At 37.6% G+C, this 21,074-nt stretch overlaps 2 protein-coding genes across 15 annotated transcripts in view; both read left to right on the top strand.

The window, feature by feature from the left end:
• The window catches only part of LOC124424413 (LIM domain-binding protein 2), a 122,722-nt gene extending 108,094 nt beyond the window's left edge, over nucleotides 1-14,628 (top strand). For 9 of the 14 annotated variants that reach the window (XM_046963438.1, XM_046963436.1, XM_046963429.1 and 6 more), the window contains 7 exons: nucleotides 11,069-11,171; nucleotides 12,009-12,181; nucleotides 12,346-12,549; nucleotides 12,953-13,085; nucleotides 13,769-13,899; nucleotides 13,996-14,244; nucleotides 14,453-14,628. In XM_046963438.1, coding sequence (XP_046819394.1) covers nucleotides 11,069-11,171; nucleotides 12,009-12,181; nucleotides 12,346-12,549; nucleotides 12,953-13,085; nucleotides 13,769-13,899; nucleotides 13,996-14,244; nucleotides 14,453-14,554 — 1,095 coding nt within the window. In that variant the 3' untranslated portion in view covers nucleotides 14,555-14,628. Of the gene's footprint in view, nucleotides 1-11,068; nucleotides 11,172-12,008; nucleotides 12,182-12,345; nucleotides 12,550-12,952; nucleotides 13,086-13,768; nucleotides 13,900-13,995; nucleotides 14,245-14,326 lie in introns of all 14 variants that reach the window. The other 5 variants (XM_046963437.1, XM_046963431.1, XM_046963435.1 and 2 more) reach the window with 4 other exon arrangements.
• On the top strand, nucleotides 14,624-17,413 carry LOC124424335 (ecdysone-induced protein 74EF-like; the record flags this gene model as incomplete). Its single annotated transcript, XM_046963243.1, has 1 exon — nucleotides 14,624-17,413. A coding segment is annotated over one exon (558 nt), but the record flags the coding sequence as incomplete, so codon positions are not given.
• Nucleotides 17,414-21,074: the final 3,661 nt, after the last annotated feature.

Raw genomic sequence — 21,074 nt, 5'->3', positions numbered from 1 at the left:
TACGTTTTAACGTCTTATGTTCTTTCGATAAGCTCGAGAGTTTGCGCGTGGTTTGAAGTATATCTATATCTCTTGTTGACGATAATATGTTCAGGTATATTTCTATATTGCACACAATTTTCTTTTTCTTTTCTTTTTTGCTTTTTTTTTTTTATTTATTATTTACGTATACTTTGACAACTTAATGATAGTTAATAAACAAGTGCAGTAAAATAAAAAAAGGAAAAAAAAATAAACTTTGACATCTTAATTGTGGTTAATAAATAAATGCAGTAAAAAACGAAAAAAGAATATCTTCGTATAGTATTATATTCATTTTATTGTTCCATTTTACAAATAACGTACCGTTCTTCTCATGACTAATTTATTTAGAAAAATCGTTGCATATGCAACGTATTAATAAATATCAATTATTATTATTATTATCATTATTATTATTATTATTATTATCATCATTATTAATGTTATTATTATTATTATTATTTTTATTATTATTGTTGTTGTTGTTATTATTATTATTATTATTATTATTATTATTATTATTATTATTATTATTATTATTATTATTATAATTACAAAATGGACAATATTAAATAGTTTGTGTAACTGTAACCGTATACATCAATATCGGATGTAACATTGAAATGATAAAAGTATCTCACGATATAATAAATAAATAATAAATGAAAGACTTGTTGTTTAAAAAACTTTCGTTAAGATTAAAGACTAAAATAGAAAAACGATGATGTTGTCCCATTTCTTTAACGTTGTATAAAATTCTAAGATGAGATTAATTTTCTTTCTTAGACTTCGGAGATCTTTCTTTTTTTTTCTTTTTTTTTTTTTTTTTTTTTTTTTTTTTGTTAAAAATAATATAAAATTAATGAGTTCAACGATGTTGTTAGTTAATTTTTCAAAGCTAATCGATTATATTTTTTTCGTCGTTCAGTTTCGTTCCGAGAGAGGAGAAACCTTCGTTCTCGTTGAATCTCGAAAGAAGAACTTTGAAGCAACCCCCACAAGTTGTGAGGCCGTTCGTCGGCGAGCAATACCCCCTACTCGCAGGGAGTCTAACAAACGACGTGGCGTGTCCCACGCTCGTAAATCATCTTTTCCTCGTCCTATCGTCGGAGATCTCGTGCGTTGTCAGCGTGCATGTGCACGGTCACCGACGCGCGCGTCTCGCTCGCGTTTCTTCCGTCGCATTACTTCCGCTTCTCTTTCTCTCTCCCTCGGTCTCTCTCTCTTTCTCTCTCCCTCGGTCTCTCTCTCTTTCTCTCTCTCTCTCTCTCTCTCTCTCTCTCTCTCTCTCTCTCTCTCTCTTTCTCTCTTCCTTCTCACGCTAAATCTCTGATTTCTGTTGTTTCTTACTTTTTCTCTCTTTTCTTTTAATTTTTTTTTATTATTAATATTATTTTTTTTTATTACTATTATTATTATTAATATCTATTATATATCATACAATTTTTAAAAAGATTGATCGCGATCAATCATCTGCTCGAACTTGACGCATCGAAGGGCTCGTTAACTCTTTGTAATTTAATTTTCTTTTGTTTTGGGATTTTTTAAAATTTTATTTTATAAAGAAGAAAATTATATAACGTGAAATTAGTGATATTATATAATGCATATGGTTTTGTGATTTGATTAGAAAAATTGCGAAATACATCGGCGATATGTTTAATTCTTATCAATTCTTAGCAAATATTCTTAGCAAGTATTACTTCAAATAATGAACTATTAATGTTTCGAAATGATATCAAAAAAAGAAAAAAGAAAAAAAAATAAAGATACACGAGATGAGTTAAGGGCGTGTGATAATATTTTTATTAATTTCAAAGAAATTATTTTAAACTTGACGTTACCCTTAAAATTTATTTATTAACTAAAAATCGTTTGTTTATTTATTTATTTATTTTTTGTTTGACATATAATGAACTAAAGAATTTTTCTATCTTAGTTAACGATCGCTAATTATAAAATATAAATTTTGATATTTAATTTAAATTCATGCATAGCTAAAAATGCAATCGAAAGTACATCTTTGGATTTTCTTTGGTCGGAAAGAAATTCGGTAGTGCGCGGGAAAAGAACGTTATTAAAACGATGAATTTGAAGTTTTGGAATCGCATCGTTTAAGATCGGGCTGGGCTAAGCTCGGAAGAAGCTTACAGAGCAATCGGATAGAGAACGGCGCAACATCAGCGGCAAATTCGTGCATTGCCGGCCAACGCCGAGAGCGCGCAGTATGCTTTCTGCTTTCGATCGAACGAGCCTTGTGTGGAAAGTCTTCTTAGAGAAACTTTTTCTAATACAAAATATATGATTTCTCTTTCGGTACTTTTCCTTTCTTTTTATTATTATTCTTATTATTATCATTATTATCATTATTATTATTTTTAATATAAAATCATCTCAAATTTAATATTAAAATGAGAGAAAAAAAAAGAAACGAAAATATCTTCTCTCCTATTATTATTATTTATTATTTCTAAGCAAGACAAATTTTTAAAACAAAAAAAAGAAGACAGAACGAATTATGCATAAATACTGAATTCTTTAAATGTTATTGTAATGCGTTTTAATTTAATTTCGTAAATAGATATCTCGATGTTTTTTGTCGATGTCAATTATTACACTGAAGTAATAGGAACGTTAAAATAAAGTGCATTTTCTAGAACTAATACCTACCGAATACGATGATCCTGCTATGTGCGGGATTACGTCGATTTTGTAGACGCCCCTTTAGACGCGTTCCTCCTACTACGTTCTTCGTTCTATGTGGCACGAAAGTCCGTGAAAAATAATTTAAAAATTTTCTTGGGCGAGAACGACAACGACGACGACGATGACGACGACGACGACGACGACGACGACGACGACGACGACGACGACGAAGCAGAGCGAGCGACATCGATCGATCGCTCTCTCTCTCTCTTTCTCTCTCTCTCTCTCTCTCTCTCTCTCTCTCTCTTTCTCTCTCTCTCTTTCTCTCTCTCTCTCTCTCTCTCTCTCTCTCTCTCTCTTTCTCTCTCTCTCTCTCTCTCTCTTTCTCTTTTTCTCTGGTCCGTTTGGCTCGGTCCGTTGTTACGGAGGATGTCTGTTGGAGGAAGATCGCTCTCGTTTGTCGAGAATGTCCTAAGAGGAGTGTTCTTCGCGCTGTAGTTAGGCGATATTCGAAAAGAGAAACCTCCGTTGTTTTATTTCTTTATTATTTTTTTTATCTTATTTTATTTTATTTATTTCTTTTTTCTTTTTTTAATTATTTATTTATTTTTCTTAATTCTTTCTTTTGAAGACTTACGGCTTTTTCTTTTTCTCTTTTTCCTCTTTTTTTTCCTATTTGTCCATATCGATCTTTTTGATTAATTATTTTTAACGATTAATTATTTTTAATTATTATTTATAGTAGGTATAACGTTCTCTTTTACTTGTCGTTCATTATTCACGCAAACGAAAATACTCGTTGTTTTTTTTTTTTTTTTTTTTTTTTTTTTTTTTTTTTTTTTTTTTCATTTAAACAATTGATTGCCAGTCATTTCAGCTGGTGATTATGAAAATGGTCTAATAAGTCATTTGACATGTTCAATGGCATATTTTGTTTTACGCATTGTTCTTAAAATTGTTCGAATTACGTCAGATAATTATTTTTCTCTGGGAATATGAATATGCATAGATAATTCTTTTCCGTTTCTCATTATAGAATAATAATTTTTAAATAATTCGAACTACGATAAACGAAATATCACGAAATGAAGAATAAACTACTTGGACCACTTTCATAATCATGCAGCCGCCGGTGATTATGAAAGTCAATTCACGTAGAAAAGTGGCCAGCGTTTTAGAACGTGTTGCGCAATTGACGATGCGCACGAATCTATCAACGTTTGTTAAAACGAGAGTTTTTGTCGCGCCACCACTTGTCACTTTTCGACGAGACCTTTTTTCGAGGATCCATTGGTTCAAACTCGTACGATTAAAAAAAAAAAGTAAAAAAGATACGAAAACAAAAAAAGGACCAAAATAAAATATTTTTATGCTTAAAATATCTAATGACATTTCGATTATATATATGTATACATATATATATATATATATTCAAAAAAGAAGAAAGAAAAAGTTATTATTATAAAGGAAACATAGGAATTCGTTGAATTCGCACTCTCGTCACTTAGAAGAAACAAACTCTTCTCGGACATTTCCCTCACGTCGATAGCAATCCGAACGAAATTTCCACGTGCTTTCTCTTCGTTACTTTCTCGAATCGTTCCTCTCGAACACGCCGCCGGCGGCTGCTCCTGCTGCTGCTGCTGCTGCTGTTGCTGCTGCTGCTGCTGCTGCTGCTGCTGCTGCTGCTGCTGCTGCTGCTGCTGCTGCTGCTGCTGCTGCTGCTGCTGCTGCTGCTGCTGCTGCTGCTGCTGCTGCTGCTGCTGCTGCTGCTGCTGCTGCTGCCGCCGCCGCCGCCGCCGCCGCCACCGCCACCGCCACCACCACCACCACCACCGCCGTCTCTTCTACTGCTCCCGCACACTCGTCGTACCTTTCTACCTAGCGTAAACGCGTTACCGCGTTTCTATTTATCCTCTCTCCTTCGTACGTCTCGAATTCGAGCTCTCTCTCACTTGGATTTTCGAGTCGTACGTCGAAGTGCTAAGTGTTTAAAACACAAACTAGTTGATTGACAAGTGAGATCGTTTAAAAAAAAATGAGAGATACAACAAATATCGAGAATCTCTAAAATTTTATTAACGAGCATTTTGATCGTATCCTCTTGTTGGATCGATCTCCATATTGAGATATATGTAATGTATTTTATTACTTACTACATTCATTATCGCGAACATTATGTTACGATTTTGTATTTTATATGCTAATTATGGAGAACCTTTTCAATTTAATACAAGATAACAATTTTAATAATAGTAATAAGAGTAAAATAAGAATAATATTCATAGTAAGAGAAAATAATCTATAGTAGGTATACATATATACATAATAAAATATTATTAATCGTAAAAACAATACGAATACGCAAATAATAATAACAATAATGTCAACGATAATACTATTATATTGTCGTCATTATTATTAATAATAATAATAATAATATTATTATTATTATTATTATTATTATTATTATTATTATTATTATCATCATCATCATCATCATCATCATCATCATTATCATTATTATCATCATCTATCTTACTTGAAGAGATCGGAATCGATACGATTTCATCATCCGTAAACGATTGTCCTAAAATGCAGGAAGCCATTTTCGGTATGATGAAGAGAACCGACGATCTCGTGACGTAATTGCCGGGTTCGTCTTTGTCCGCCAAATACGCGCGAATTTGCACGCAACGTGACCACGATGAAGTTCGAACTATACGCAAGTCCTACGGACGAATACGGACGAGTACACGCGAGTACGCTTGCGGTACTGAGTTGCACGCTGGCCTAAGGTCCCTCTGTCTCTGTCTCTTTCTCTTATTCTCTCTCTCTCTCTCTCTCTCTCTCTCTCTCTCTCTCTCTCTCTCTCTCTCTCTCTCTCTCCATATACGTTAACCAGTGTTGGTTTCTCTACGTGCTTCGCCGGCAAACGCGAAGCCTCTGCCTCTTTGAATTCCAACCCTTCCTATTACTACTCCTGTTCGATGAAAAGTAGTACTCCTTTGAAAGATTTCTCCATTTTCACGAATTTGATTTCTTTTTTTTCTTTTTTTTTTCTTTTTCCCCCTTTATAAGTCTCGACAATAAAGAGAGAGAGAGAGAGAGAGAGAGAGAGAGATGAAAAATACAACTATATCTCTTCTTCGAGGAAATATATATTCGATATCACGCATGGGAACGTTCGAAAAATTCTTCTTTATTATACAAATGATAAAGTACAGGAATTAATGGAAAGAAAGATGGTAGTCTAGTTAGATATAAAAATTGAAAGAGAAAGAAAAAGAGGGAGAGAGAGAGAGATAGATAGACAGAGAGAGAGAGAGAGAGAGAGAGAGAGAGAGAGAGAGAAAAGCAAAGGAAAAAGAGGACAGTAGAAAACGGGACAAGTTTCTCGGAAGGTTGAGAACCGCTATGGGAGCCTGGGTAATAAAATGAGGGCCCCTGCTCTCCCCTGGGGGTGGGGCCCCCTCGATAACCCATATTGTACCCCCTGCTCCCCCTTAGCTTGGCCCCTCTCGCCGCCGCCCCTGGCCGTATATACTCCGATCGGCCGAGAGAGTTTTGTCCGGCATTCTACAGCCAGAGAGAAATCTTCAATGATCTATCTCCGATCGAATCCTTCATTCGAAAATTTTCAAAAATGATGGCTCATCTCTGACGAATTTTCCCGATTTTTTCATATAGTTAAACCAACAAATTTCAATGATCTTCGACGTTCGAACGATTTTTCCTGTAAAATCGAGAGGCGGAGCGCGCGGACAATACTTTACCCGCGACGTATATACACGATCATATACCACCCCTAGTCTCCCCACACCCCCCTAACAACAGTGGGGTGGTACAGTCTCGGCGAAAAGTCGACGGCAACCCTAGCCACTGTACAGACCGAGCAGAAGAGCTTTCTCGGTTGAAGAAAATAAGAATGAGAAAGAAAAAAGAGAAAGAGAATAGAGAGAGAGAGAGAGAGAGAGAGAGAGAGAGAGAGAGAGAGAGAGAGAGAGAAGGAAATGTTCGAAGAAATGAATGGCTGAAAAAAATGCTGCCCAAAGAGGGCAAGGGTGGATGCGAATATTGGATAGATATTAAAGAAGGAAGGGGCCTTAAGAACGAGAACGGCTAAGAAAGAAAAAAGAAAAAAGAATCGTTTCGAGTGTCTTCACTGTATACGTGTAACGTGCATACATACATATATACATGCATATATAAACATACATACATGCGTACATACATGCGTACGTGCATGCATACAAACGTGTGTACTTCAAGGGATTGCAATAGTTTTGTCTTATTTCGAATTTCGAAAGAGAGAAGGAAAAGAAAGAAGAGGGAGAGAAAGAGAAAGAGAGAAAAAGAGAGAGAGAGAGAGAGAGAGAGAGAGAGAGATGGAAAAGGGGTGGGTTGAACGGTGGAAGCGAATCGATGAAAAGAAATGTATTCGTCGCGAGTGGCAGCTTTAAGATAGGGTGGTCTACGTCGAAGGCGTCCGTTCGAGGGGTACCTATGTACCTGGTAACACTGGAATTATACCGGATTCTTTCAGTCTCAACGGAATGCCGGAATCAGACTGGAATTCGGAGAGTCGATGCCGGACATTTTTTTCCGCGCTCTTTGGTCGTCGGCGTACAAGCGTTCGAAACAGAAAAGAAAAAAGACAGAGAGAGAGAAAGAGAGAGAGAGAGAGAGAGAGAGAGAGAGAGAGAGAGAAACAGAAAGAAAGAGAGAGAAAGAGAAAAAGAAAGAAAGAGAAGGATACAGCAGCAACGAATGGTTGGATAGAGATTGGTGCTAGAAAGAGAGAGAGAGGGAGTGGTAGGTGCGCGCGCGCACACGCTTATTACGACGCAACGACGGGCCGATTTTTTTCCACCGGAGGCCACCTCGATCTCTCGACAAATTGAATTCGACCACCATCTCCCTCAACTCTCCCTCTCCTATAGCTACTCTCTTCGTTCTCTCTCTCTCTCTCTCTCTCTTACTTTCTCTCTCGCTCTCTCTTGTGTCGGCTAATAAGAGCCCAGAACTTGAATTTTTCGTTGCTTTGTCGGAAAATCATAAAAATTAGCAGGCCCGTTCGGGCACGGATTTATCGTCGGTATAACGGTCCGGAACCTTTGCCCAGTACCTCCTCTTTAATTGCTACCGTGCGCAACGTGTCGCTGGTTTATTCTTTTTTCTTTCTTTTTTTTCCTTTTTTTCCGCCTGTATCTTTTTTCCCCTTTTTTTTTAGCTAGTTCTTTTTTGTTACCCTCTTTTTTCGTTTTCTTTCTTCCTTTCTTTCTTTTTGTTCTTTATCATCATTATTTCTACAAGAAAAAGGAAAATAACGGACCATCGAGGGGAGGTGAGTGGGTGGTTGATTGGATGATGGGTGATGAAGAAAAAAACATGACTGTATCGTCTCTTTGGATTTATTCATTACTAGATTTTTTAGGTTTATATTCTCATACGTTATAAATTATTATTTATGGTTCGCTATTAGTAGACTTGAAAAAGTTTTACGTAGATAAAATTAATATTCGATTTTATAATGCACGGGAAATATTATCGACGGAGAGAACAAAGAGAGAGAAAAAGATTATGAGAGAGAGAGAGAGAGAGAGAGAGAGAGAGAGAGAGAGAGAGAGAGAGAGAGAGAGAGAGAAAGAGAGAGAGAGTATGAGAAAGAGAGAGAGTGAGTATGAGAAAGAGAGAGAGTGAGTATGAGAGAGAGAGAGAGAGAGAGAGAGAGAGAGAGAGAGAGAGAGAGTATGAGAGAGAGAGAGAGACAGATTGAGAGAGGGAGAGAAAAAAAAGATTATGAGAGAGAGAGAGAGAGTGAGAGAGAGAGAGAGAAAGAGAGAGGAGAGAGAGAGAACGCAATAAAATCCAGGGAACAAATCTAGGCACACGCTGCTAGAAGCGAAGTCGAAAATGTATCGATCGCCGGTTCCGAAACATCGTTGCGGTTGGTAGACACGAATATACGTAGAACATATGTATGTGTGTAGAAATTTAATGTCCGATCGAGGCAAGAATAGTCTGTTACATGCCTCATCCACATTGGCCAAGTTACCTCGAAAATATCAAAAATGATCAAACGAACGAGGCATATAGTTACCTCACCTATCGATAGAGAAAATCCTTCTAGTGCGATCTTGGAAGAAATCCTGAAAAAAAAAGAAAACAGGAAAAAAATCGGATACGTTCGAATTTCCATGAGGGGACGCATACACAGACACATTTATATGTATATATATATATATATATATATATATGTCTTTTTTTCCATACCCCGAGCCGTTTGTGACTTGCGATGTTTCTTCAATGTCGCTTATTTGTCGAGCATAATCTCGTTCACTTTGTCCATTTCAATAAGCATTCCAAAGTTCATCCTCAGTCTTTCTCTCTCTCTCTCTCTCTCTCTCTCTTTCTCTTTTTCTTTTTTTTCTCCTTTTTCTTCCATTTTCTTGGACTCCGTAAAGGACTCGCGACGCGTTTGCCAGAAATATCAATTTGTGCTGGAGTGGCAACAGTTTGCTTGATTTGGCACGGGCCGGCAGCTTACGTCCGAAATAAATCTTCATGTTCGCGCGAGTACACACGTACTGACACGTAGACACACGTATATACACTCGCGCATATGACGCGGGATGGACGGTGAAACGGAAAAGCGATTGTCCTCTTTCGAATTTGACACTACTCTTTCTATCTTTCTTCCTCGTTTGTCTGTTTTTGAGAAAAGTATCCCTTTTCTCATTTCGCGATTCAAAGTCACTTTTATACTTTTTTCGTATATATATATATATATATTTTTATATATATATTTTTATATGTATAGTTTTATATATATATTTTTTTTTCATATGGACATATATGTGTAAAAAAAAATGACGAGAGAAAAGTTAACTCCCAGGCTCAATTCTCTAATGTAAAAATCGTAATAAAATTATGAAATAAATGAAACGTGTCAAAATTGGTATAGATAGACGTGCCAGTGTAACAGTAGTTGGAGTTTGGTGAAACAAGTTTGCTGCTTGCCGGTGGATCGATCGGTTGCGATATCTTTCGTAATTTCGAGCTTCACGGATCCAGCATCGTGTCGTATCTTCTTCCTTCCGCCTCGTCTCTGGGCTTCGCCGTGCTGCTAGTTGCCCGGGCAACGACGTTCTTGCTAAAATTTCCACCCTCGCGTTCTCTCTCTCTCTCTCTCTTTCTCTTTCTCTCTCTTTCTTTCTCTTTCTCTCTCTTTCTTTCTCTTTCTCTCTCTCTCTCTCTCTCTCTCTCTCTCTCTCTCTCTCTCTCTCTCTCTCTCTCTCTCTCTCTCTCTCTCTCTCTGGTTGCAAGCACGAGAAACGGGATAGAAAGAATCGAGCACGTTCGAAACGCATGATTCGCGATAAAAAGACGAAAGTCCGTGTTTCGATCCACAACGAAGAGTGATCCACCATCGAAGTGAGAGGAATCTCATTTCTTCGTGAATCTCAATATCGTTCACAGTGAACACGGCTTAGTTGATGCGGTATAGACCCAGGAAGATAAAGCTTTACTCGATAACGTTACGGAAAAAGACATCCCACGCGTGGAAAAATAATAATAAGAGGGTGGGGCAGGCGAGATGTATAATTGAATGAAAGCACAGTGAACAGAGTCCTTTCTTTTACTAAAGAAAAAAGAGAGAGAGAGAGAGAGGGAGAGAGAGAGAGCAAAGAAAGAGGGAGGAAAAGGAAAAGGGAGACGGAGAGACAGAGACAGAGACAGAGAGATAAAGAGTGAGAAAGGAATGGGTGGGGGTGGGAGGACGAAATGCTATAATTTCAAGCCAGACAGTCATGCGTTATTCAGCGCCGCATACAGACGTTCCCCACTACCCTGTCTCCACCTTCTTATCGTCCTTCGTTCGACCCTCTCTTCTCTTCAATCCCATTCCTCTGTCCCTTTTCCACGCTTCGTTCTTCTATCTTCCTTTTTTCACTTTTTCTTCCTCGTTTTTCCTTTATTTTCTTTTCCTTTCTTTCTTTTTTACCCGCTCCCCCCTTTTTTGTATATTTTTTCTCTCTCTTTCCTTTTTCCTTCTCTTCGATTTTTTTCGGATTTTTTTGTATTTTTTTTCCGGTTTGCGAATCAAGTCCCACAGGAAAAATCGTCACGATATTATTGTCATTGCTGTACTGTAAACGAACCTGTCCGACCTTTTTTCCTTCTCCCTTCTCCTACCTCCTCTTTCTCTTTATTATTTTTCTTATTCTTTTTAGATATTAAAAAGACTTTTTCAACTTAGTTGTTGTTGTTGTAATTATTATTATTATTATTATTATTATTATTATTATTATTATTATTATTATTATTATTATTATTATTATTATTATTATTATTATTATTATTATTATTATCGTTGTTTTTGTTGTTATTGTTCCAGGATAGCGACAATCTATGGTGGGATTCGTTCGCGACAGAATTCTTCGAGGACGATGCTACGCTCACCCTCACCTTCTGTCTGGAGGATGGACCGAAGAGATACAGTTAGTATAATTGAATATTTAAACGTCAATAAAAAAAAAAGAAGAAACACACACGCACTCAAAACACGCTTGTTACGATCATACATTTAAATATTTTAATCAATGATAAGATCACATTGAATCGTAAGTCGTACGATAAATCTAAATTAATTACGTAATATTAAATATGACATCGATGTTATTGAACAAAATATAATAAATAAATATTATATAATATTAAATAAATATTAAATAAATACGATCTCAAATAGAACAATCATTAAAATTTCATACCTTGGCCTTCTTGACAAACGTTCAAGATGAATGAAAAGATGAATGATGGTAACGTTTGCCGGGTCGTACATTTATTTTAAATAATAACTCGCCACCGCGGAGCAATTTTATAGTAGGTGCCACTTTTAATGTCTCTACCCTAGTGTTCGCTCGTGTTCTCTCTCTCTTTCTCTCTCTCTCTCTCTCTCTCTCTTAGTAGACGTTCTACTGCAGGAGGATGTATGGCGACAAGGTGATTACACGTTGCTCGCCGCTATCGTCCAAGCTCGCGCGAACGACAGGAGGAGGTACCATCTGCCTCGATGCGAATTATCTCGCACCGAAAGATCGACTTGGCGTTTGTCGTGGGCCTTAAATCTCTTTCTCTCTCTTTCTCTTTTTCTTTCTCTCTCTCTTTCTCTCTCTCTCTCTTCCTCTCTCTCTCTCTCTCTCTCTCTCTCTCTTTCTCTCTCCCTTATCGCGTACACGTAAACGTATACATACAACATATACAACCACATATCAACCAGTTCGGCCCGTTGCTTTCTACGAGATGGTTGGCTAATAGCACGCTTATCCTTTCAGCGATAGGAAGGACGCTAATACCTAGGTACTTCCGTTCGATATTCGAAGGTGGAGTGACGGAACTTTACTACAACATGAAGCACCCGAAGGAGTCGTTTCACAATACTAGTATAACGCTAGACTGTGATCACTGCGTCATGGTCACGCATCACGGCAAGCCAATGTTTACGAAGGTGAGTTTGGTCTGATCTCACACTTTCTTTTTCTTTCTCTCTTTCTGTCTATCTATCCTCTTTCTTTATTCTTGCGATTGCCTAAAATCAGACGAGAAATCTGTTAGGCAAACTGTATCGTTTAAACGAGCATGAAACTAATTTTGCCGATGTTTCCGTTTTAGGTGTGTACAGAGGGTAGGTTAATATTGGAGTTCACTTTTGACGACCTTATGAGGATAAAGTCGTGGCATATGTCAGTAAGAACACACCGAGAATTGGTACCAAGGTCGGTTGTAGGCATGCAGCAAGATCCTACGGTACTAGAACAGCTTAGTAAGAACATCACTAGACAGGGTATCACCAATTCTACTCTGAATTATCTCAGGGTAAGTTTCCAAACATAATAACTTTTATGGAATGATTGATAATCGAAAGAAATAGTAATATCACCAAAGGGGAATGGATTCCATTCGCGAAAGTTTCTCTCTCTCTCTCTCTCTCTCTCTCTCTCTCTCTCTCTTTTTCGTTGTATATATCCGGGTTACAAGATATATGTTTGTTATATCTACCTTCTTCTTTAGTTGCACGGAAGCGCTTTCACCGTGAACGAACGTGCGCGCGCGAGTTTGTACGTATGTATCTGAACGTATTTGTTTCTCGAAAGTCCTCTTCGGTGTTATTCGCATCTCTAGAAATTTATCTTATTAATGTTGTTAAATAAGTATATTCGTTGTATTAAATGTCTTTTTTCTTTTTTTTTTTTTTATTTTTTGTTTTCTTTCTTTACAGTTATGTGTTATTTTGGAACCGATGCAAGAACTAATGTCGAGGCACAAGGCATACGCGTTATCACCAAGGGATTGCCTGAAGACGACCTTGTTCCAGAAATGGCAGAGGATGGTTGCCCCGCCGGGTAAGAGAGGTAGACGAACAGTTGCTTTACATGAGAAGCACCAGCCAGTGGAGCCCGAACAAACGGATCAGTCTAAAACGAGATTAATTCGTATTTATCAATTCTTAATGATTGATTATATTTTCTCGATGCTTCTTTCCAAGGACATAACGTCGACTTTTCCCGTTTACTTGGTTATTCCAAATATATCATCCATTACCTTATAAAGAATATATATATATATATATATATATATATATATATATATCGTATATTCGTTTCGATTTTGATCTTCTTATCTATTCACTTTCATCTGGACATTTCCTATTTCCCTGACTATTGGCCATTCCAACCAAGGTCGACGTAACCGTGGAAGTAAGTAGGCGGTTTCGCGCGCGAACAATTCTATATCTAGCGTGTTTCTCTGTAAAGATCGTAAGAAGGAGTATGTATATATATATATTTATATATATTGAATATATATAATATATATATATACGTAGATTGCTTGAGAAAGAGTGTATCGTCTGTCGATCGATGCATGGCGTGCTTGTATGTGTAAGAGACCTTTGATTACGAAAAGAAAGGTCCACAGCTGGGTAGCGAACTTGGTTTTATCAGTGTGTTCCGTACGTGGCCCTTAGAGTGCTACATCGGGCTAACGATGAAACGTTAACTCGCGATATTCATTCGTTGTTAATCTTTTTTTTTAGAATCACAGAGGCCAACGAGTAAAAGAAGAAAGCGAAAGGGCAGTACCTCTGGGCCGGGAAACAACGCTCCTCCTGCGCCTAGTAAAAAGAGATCACCAGGGCCGAATTTTTCTCTAGCGTCGCAGGCAAGTGTACGCACTTGACAATGAATCATCGGATTTCGTTGAATCCAGACTTAGGCTCTGAATTTTAAAGTTGTTTAATATATTTTTTCTCTTTTTTCGTAGGACGTGATGGTCGTAGGAGAGCCATCTCTGATGGGCGGCGAGTTCGGTGACGAGGACGAACGGTTGATCACAAGGCTCGAGAACACGCAGTATGATGCGGCGAATAGCTTAGACCCACATAGTCATGACACGACGGGTGGCCCGCCTCCGCATCCTCATCAATTCCATTCAGAGCCAACACCGGGTAACTCTTGGCCACCAGATCGTGGCCCTGGTCCCGGACCTCCGCAAGGTGGACCTGGTAGTCAGGTAATAACCTCTATTAAACTTTAAAAAGAAAGAATCGAATATTCGGTATCTACAGAGAACCGTCTTCTTAACTCCGATTTAGAGATGCTAAAGAGCGGCTGCCCGCGCTCCTATAGGCGAGAGGCGGTCGAAGAACACATCAGAAAACCGTGAGGTTTGTAGAGGAACGGAAGTTATAACGGAGCATCTGGTGTGCGACGTGTTACAGGGCGTCCAGGGTACGCAGGGAGGCGGATCTTCGGGTGTCGCGGGTTCGCAGGATGGCAGTCAACAGCAGCAAGACAAGAAGAGCCCCGCGGTGAGCCAGTGAGGCCAGGAGTCCCCGCGCCCTCCCACCAGAGGGCGACGGGGGCGCAAGCCCAAAAACGTGGCTCCCTAGCGGGGCGAGAATCCGAACCTCCCCACCGGCTATCTTGGCACGTCCGGTTGCGGCACGGGCTGTACGCCTGGCTGCGCTACCGGCTGCACGTCTGGCTGCACGTCTGGCTCTTCTTCGGCCGGCAGGTTGTCGCACGTTGGCGTACCCTTTGGCAGCGTTCCATTCTCTTGTCAGGCAACTGGCATACCACCGAGCCATCATCATCCGGAGCATCAGCAGCATCATCATCCCCATCATCCGCGTTTGGGCCATGTAGCCGCGGCAGCCAGTGCTGCCGCCGCTGCAGCTGCCTCTATGGGGATGGAATCCTCCGATTTGGTTGCGGTGGCTCATTACCAGGCCCAACAACTTCAGCGACAATTGTTGGCCGAGCAGTCGGCTCCGGGCACGATGCTGCCACCGTCTGCTCAGTCTACTGGTGGAGGCTTGACGCAGCCGCTACAACAGGGACAGCAAACTCAACAATCCCAGAGCCAGGACCCGCTGCAGAGCTTGGTGCAGCAGTTGCTCTGTCTGCAGCAGATCGAGTATTTCCTCGCACAGCGCGGTCACAAGTGATATACGCCTGCATACATATATACATATATGCGCGTTTAATATATATATGTATGTATGTGTTTATACGTTAAGCGTTTATCTGCGGTGTCTCTTCTACTCCTCCTCCTTCTCCATCGTCGTCGTCGTTGTTCGACTCTCGCACGCGTTAGCTCGTCTCGATAATGACGAGAGAACTTTTATGCGCGTCCGGCGAGAAAAATCTGTATGATTGTTTGTAGCATGTGTGATGATGATGATGATTATAATTATGATTATGATTATGATTATGATTATGATTATGATGATGATGATGATGATGATGATGATGATGATGATGATGATGATGATGATGATAATGATGATGATGATAATGATGATGATCATGATAATGATAATGATGATGATTATGATGTTGTTGATGATAATGATAGTGATAATGATGATAATGATAATGATGATTATGATGATGATGATGATGATTTGTACGTGAGTGAGAAAGACGGAGAGAGTAAGGCTCCGCGCGTCGACAAAACCGCAGATATTCATCCGAATCTTCTCTTTCTTCGATCGTGAACCGCGTCTCTTCTCTTACTGCGGCAGCCAACGATGCTCCTGTTCATTCGAATATCTTTTTCTCTCTCCTTGTATTTTGATTTCGAAGGAAAAAAAAACAAAGTAAAAATAAAAAAACTTATTTCCATTCCTCGATCGGCGGGGAGGTAACACACGGTGTTCTCGATGATCCGCGACCTAAGGAAATCCAAGAGAAAAAGAAAGATAAAGAAGGAACCTGGTGTGCCAGAAAGAAAGATGGCTACCTTTTTTCAACGCGGATCGATGTGCGACGTTCTTTGGGACACCGTGCAAGCGCGTGTGTGTTGCTAGTTAAACGTTGAACGAGCCTCGCAATTTTTCTCGCGAGAGACTCGTCGATTTAGCGTGTGATAAAATAAAGAAAAAAAAAACAAAAACAATAACTATAACGTTGTTATGTGAACACGAAGAAGAAAAAGAAGAGAAAAAAAGAAGTGGAAGAAAAGGAACGAAGAAGATGATGTCGAATAAAAATGAGCTAAGAAGATTGGGAAAACGTGTGTGTGTGTGTGTTTTTGCGCGCGCATGTGTGCATGGTGGGTATGTGTGGGTGTGTTGTTATTCTTTTTTTTCTCTTTTTTTTTCTTTTTTTTCTATTGAGAGGAGGGGAGATGGGGTTAAACTGGGCGGGGTCTGAGCAAAGTCCTGATGGAAGATAAAGAAAAAGATATGTAGAATGGAAAATTGGGGAAAATATGAAAAAGTGAATATATATATAATACAAAACGCGCCACGCGCGACAGAGACGATAAGGCCGCTCTGATCGCGAGCTGTGAATGAATCTCTATCCGTCAACAGTATTGATATAATTAAAAATAGAGTAAATGAATATAAAAAAAAACGTTATTGTAAGAGATAAAAATATAGCGTAAGTACGTAACTGTGCAAGCGTATGCGAGTTTACGAGAACGAGCGTGCGCGCGAGAGAGAAAGAAAGAGAGAGAGAGAGAGAGAGAGAGAGAGAGAGAGAGAAAGGAAAGAATTGATTGATTGATTGATTGATTGATTGATTGATTGATTGATTGATTGATTGAATTTTGTGTGATTCTTTTGACAAATGTTTGTGCGAGTGTGGATAATGTTTAGAAAAAAAAGGAAAGAGAGCGACAGAGAAAGAGCGACAGAGAAAGAGAGACAGAGACAGAGAGAGAGAGAGAGAGAGAGAGAGAGAGAGAGAGCGAGAGAGAGAGAGAGGGAGAAAATCATTGTCGACTGAAGAAATTTTTTAAGCGTGGAGCCCGGTCGATCACAAACGCACAGACCCTAACTGTCCCGTGGGCTCTTTGTAGAGTTTTATTCTTTATTTTATCATCGTTATTTAATTAATCGTGCGCGCGCGAGAGACAGAAAGGGAAAAAAATTATGAGAAAAGAAAAGAGAGACGGTGCGCGCGTGTATGTGTGTATGTGTGGTGTTTCTTCTGTACGAACGAAAAAGTAAGAGAGAAACAGAAACAGATAGCATTTTATATGCTAAAAATTAAGAGAGAAACCTCCATCCAAAGGTTCATCCGATATTAAGATGTAACATAATTGTAAAGTTTATAGACTTTTTTCTTTTTTTCTTTGTTTGATAAGAATGATATTGAACAATCAATATCGAGAAAAAAGAGCTACGAAAGAACCTTCAGTTTTCATAAAATCTGTTATGAAAATCGTATTTCTTTCTTTTCTTTTCTTTTCTTTTCTTTTCTTTTCTTTTCTTTTATTTTCTTTTATTTTATTTTAATTTCACAATTACGTACATACGCGTTCAATCATATTTTATAATAAGAGAATTAGTATGATGGGATGTAATATGATGAAATTTGTAGACAATATCGTATTTTATTACGGTTTTTTCGTCGAAAAAAAAAGAAAAGAAAAAAAGGAAATATGTGAAAGAAAGATGGACGATAACTTTTAACAATAAGACGGGGTACCATAGTGAATCGACTTTTTTTTTAAACATTCAATCGCGTATGTATATATGAATGTTTGTATGTAAGTGCGTACATGTGTACGTACACGTACGTAAGTATGTATGTATGTATTATGTATGTATTATGTATGTTGATGTATGTATGATGTATGTATTATGTATGATGATGTATGTATGATGTATGTATGATGTATGTATGATGTATGTATGATGTATGTATGTTGTATGTATGTATGTATCGTGTATGTATGTATGCATATATGTATGTATGTATGTATGTATGTATGTATGTATGTATGTATTATGTATGTATTATGTATGTATTATGTATGTATTATGTATGTATTATGTATGTATTATGTATGTATTATGTATGTATTATGTATGTATGTATGTATGTATGTATGTATGTATGTATGTATGTATGTATGTATGTATGTATGTATGTATGTATGTATGTATGTATGTATGTATGTATGTATGTATGTATGTATGTATGTATGTATGTATGTATGTATGTATGTATGTATGTATGTATGTATGTATGTATGTATGTATGTATGTATGTATGTATGTATGTATGTATGTATGTATGTATGTACGTATTTGATGTTGATGCACAAACACACCTTCATGAACACGCGCGAGCATACGTAAACGACCCTCCGCTCCCACCCACCCCATCATACATACACAAGCGCGCGTGTGCACATACACACACACACATATATATATTACGCAAATCATTATTGCATGAAGTTCCTTTCGCGTTATATCGTATACGTTCCTCGTTATATTTGTTCCTATTTTTGTACTACTATTCGTGATTTCTTGCGTTCCCTTTCCCTTATACTGGAGCTCTTTTCTCGTACAGCTGGGGACGATTATGAAAAAAGCAAAAACATCGACGACCTCGAAAGAGAGAGAGAGAGAGAGAGAGAGAGAGAGAGAGAGAGAGAGAGAGAGAGAGAGAGAGAGAGAGAGAGAGAGAGAGAGAGAGAGAGAGATCGTAATTTTAAATATCGATTCGTCTACCACTCGCTCAGATCTTTTTAATGTGCTTTTACGAATAAAAAAGAACATAAACAAAAATTTATATATAAATATAAATAAATTAATATATAAATGTATATATGTGTATATATAAATATTTATATACGTGTATATATAAATATTTATATATGTGTATATATATATATTTATATATGTGCATATATATATATTTATATATATATATGTATGTATATTTATATTTATATATGTATATATATTTATACATGTTGTACATATCTGAATTTTGACGCGAGTTCTTTTATTTTTATCGTCTTATTTGTTTTTTTTTTTCTTTTTTTGTTTCTTTTTTTTTGCAAGATTTATATAAGAAAAAAGTCGCCTCGTACTCGAGTTTCCTTATCCCTTTAACTTTTTTTATCTGTGTCGAACTGAATCGTTGAACAACTTTCAATAAGGAGAAAGAAAGATCTAAAAAAAAAAAAAGAAAAAAATAAGAAAAGAGAAAAAAAGGAGAATATGGAAAAATTTCTACTTTTGATGCTGATTTAAAATAGAAGTTTCTTCAGCGCATTGTTTCATGTTCGATTGCGCGTTCGTCAATCATCGATAACAAAGGTTTTATTTCACTTTTGTTACTCTGTTCTTTCTCTATTTCGTCTTACGTTTATTCGAAATTCCTGCTTCTTTGTGTATGAAACATCTATGACATTGACATCGTCGAGAGAGAAATATTGAAATTTTGAGAAATTCTATTTACGTAATCGCTTGCGTTGAGATTTCGATTGTATTTTACATTGTTATTTACTGAAATGAATACAAAGAAAAAATAAATATAAACGAAAAATAAAGGATATGGAAAAAGAGATCGAGCGACATGCTAATTCTTCGTCATGGTGATCGTAATAGCGCATTAAACGAACGGAGAGAGTGACAGAGAGAGAGAGAGAGAGAGAGAGAGAGAGAGAGAGAGAGAGAGAGAGAGAGAGAGAGAGAGAGAGAGGCAGAGAGAGAGAGAGGCAGAGAGAGAGATTGAGTGAGTAGGTGAATGAGCGAATGAGTGAGTTTGATCCCGCCTACAAAACGATATACCTATGTATCTCTCAGTATGTATGTATGTGTGCATGTATGCATGCATATATATATGTATCCGAATCGAACGACTCTGGGGAGCTGAGCCGATAGGTCAAAGTTCGTCCTGCTCGTTTAGACTTGACACGATAGGTAGAGTGAGAGTGGGTACTTGGGGTGGGGTTAAAACGTCGGCGTTTCATCACGTCCATGAACTTTGCGCTTTCGGCCGAGGGAACTTTTTTCTTATTTTTATTATTATTATTTCTTCTTCTTTTTCTCCTTTTTTCCTCTCTCTTTATTTTTTTCTTTTTCAATGATTCTACAATTCTACAGAAATCGTGCGATAGAGAGAGAGAAAGAGAGAGAGAGAGAGAGAGAGAGAGAGAGAGAGAGAGAGAGAGAGAGAGAGAGATAAGGAAAGAATGTATATGTGAGTAAAAGAGAAAGAAAGATAGAAAAAGAATAGAATTTTAAATATGTTACACACACATACAGATACTTACACAAAATACTTACCCCAGATTCATATTTTTACTGGTTATATTACAATTATTGCGTAATTTTGCGGCTAATTTCTGTTTTCTTTTTCATGGGAAAAAAGGAAAGGAAGAGAAAGGAAAAGTAAAATAAAAAAGGAAAGAAGTGATAAGACATGTATATTAGAGATGATATATAAATATACATATAAAAAGTACATACACACATATATACACGTACATAGAAACAAAGGCACCTGGAATCATGCGTAACAATGTCGTTGTTAGTTGTATTCAAGAATTTTTTGAAACAATATTTTCCCTCGCATCAATGATGATACACAAACTACACATGTACACATATGAGAAAATACGCATTGTCAATATGTCGTTTTTTAATTATTATGTATAAAGAAGGATATATGACGCGAGCCAATGTAACTTATATCATAGCACAGTGAACATTACAGACATATTACTAACACTGACAGTTGTACATTATGTATGTAAGAAAGAGGGAAAGATAGAGAGAGAGAGAGAGAGAGAGAAAGAGAGAGAGAGAGAGAGAGAAAGAGAGAGAGAGAGAGAGAGAATCAGAATGAGAAAATGAGAGAATGAGAGAGAAAGAGAGAGACACGCACGATACATATTCGCGTACAATGAAAAGACGCGCGTGCGGGCTCACGCTTATACACACGTACACATCTCAGAATCATGCGATAAATCATGAATTAATTAGATAAACCAGATGCGATGCCGGTATAGTCCCACAATTTGATTGTGTGTGAGAGATAGGAAAGGAAGATATATTGTATATATGTATGTATATATATATCTAT

This window comes from Vespa crabro, chromosome 5 (genome assembly GCF_910589235.1).
Source record: "Vespa crabro chromosome 5, iyVesCrab1.2, whole genome shotgun sequence".
In the NCBI taxonomy this organism is placed as follows: Eukaryota; Metazoa; Arthropoda; class Insecta; order Hymenoptera; family Vespidae; genus Vespa; species Vespa crabro.
This window is presented reverse-complemented; position numbering and strand designations above follow the sequence as displayed.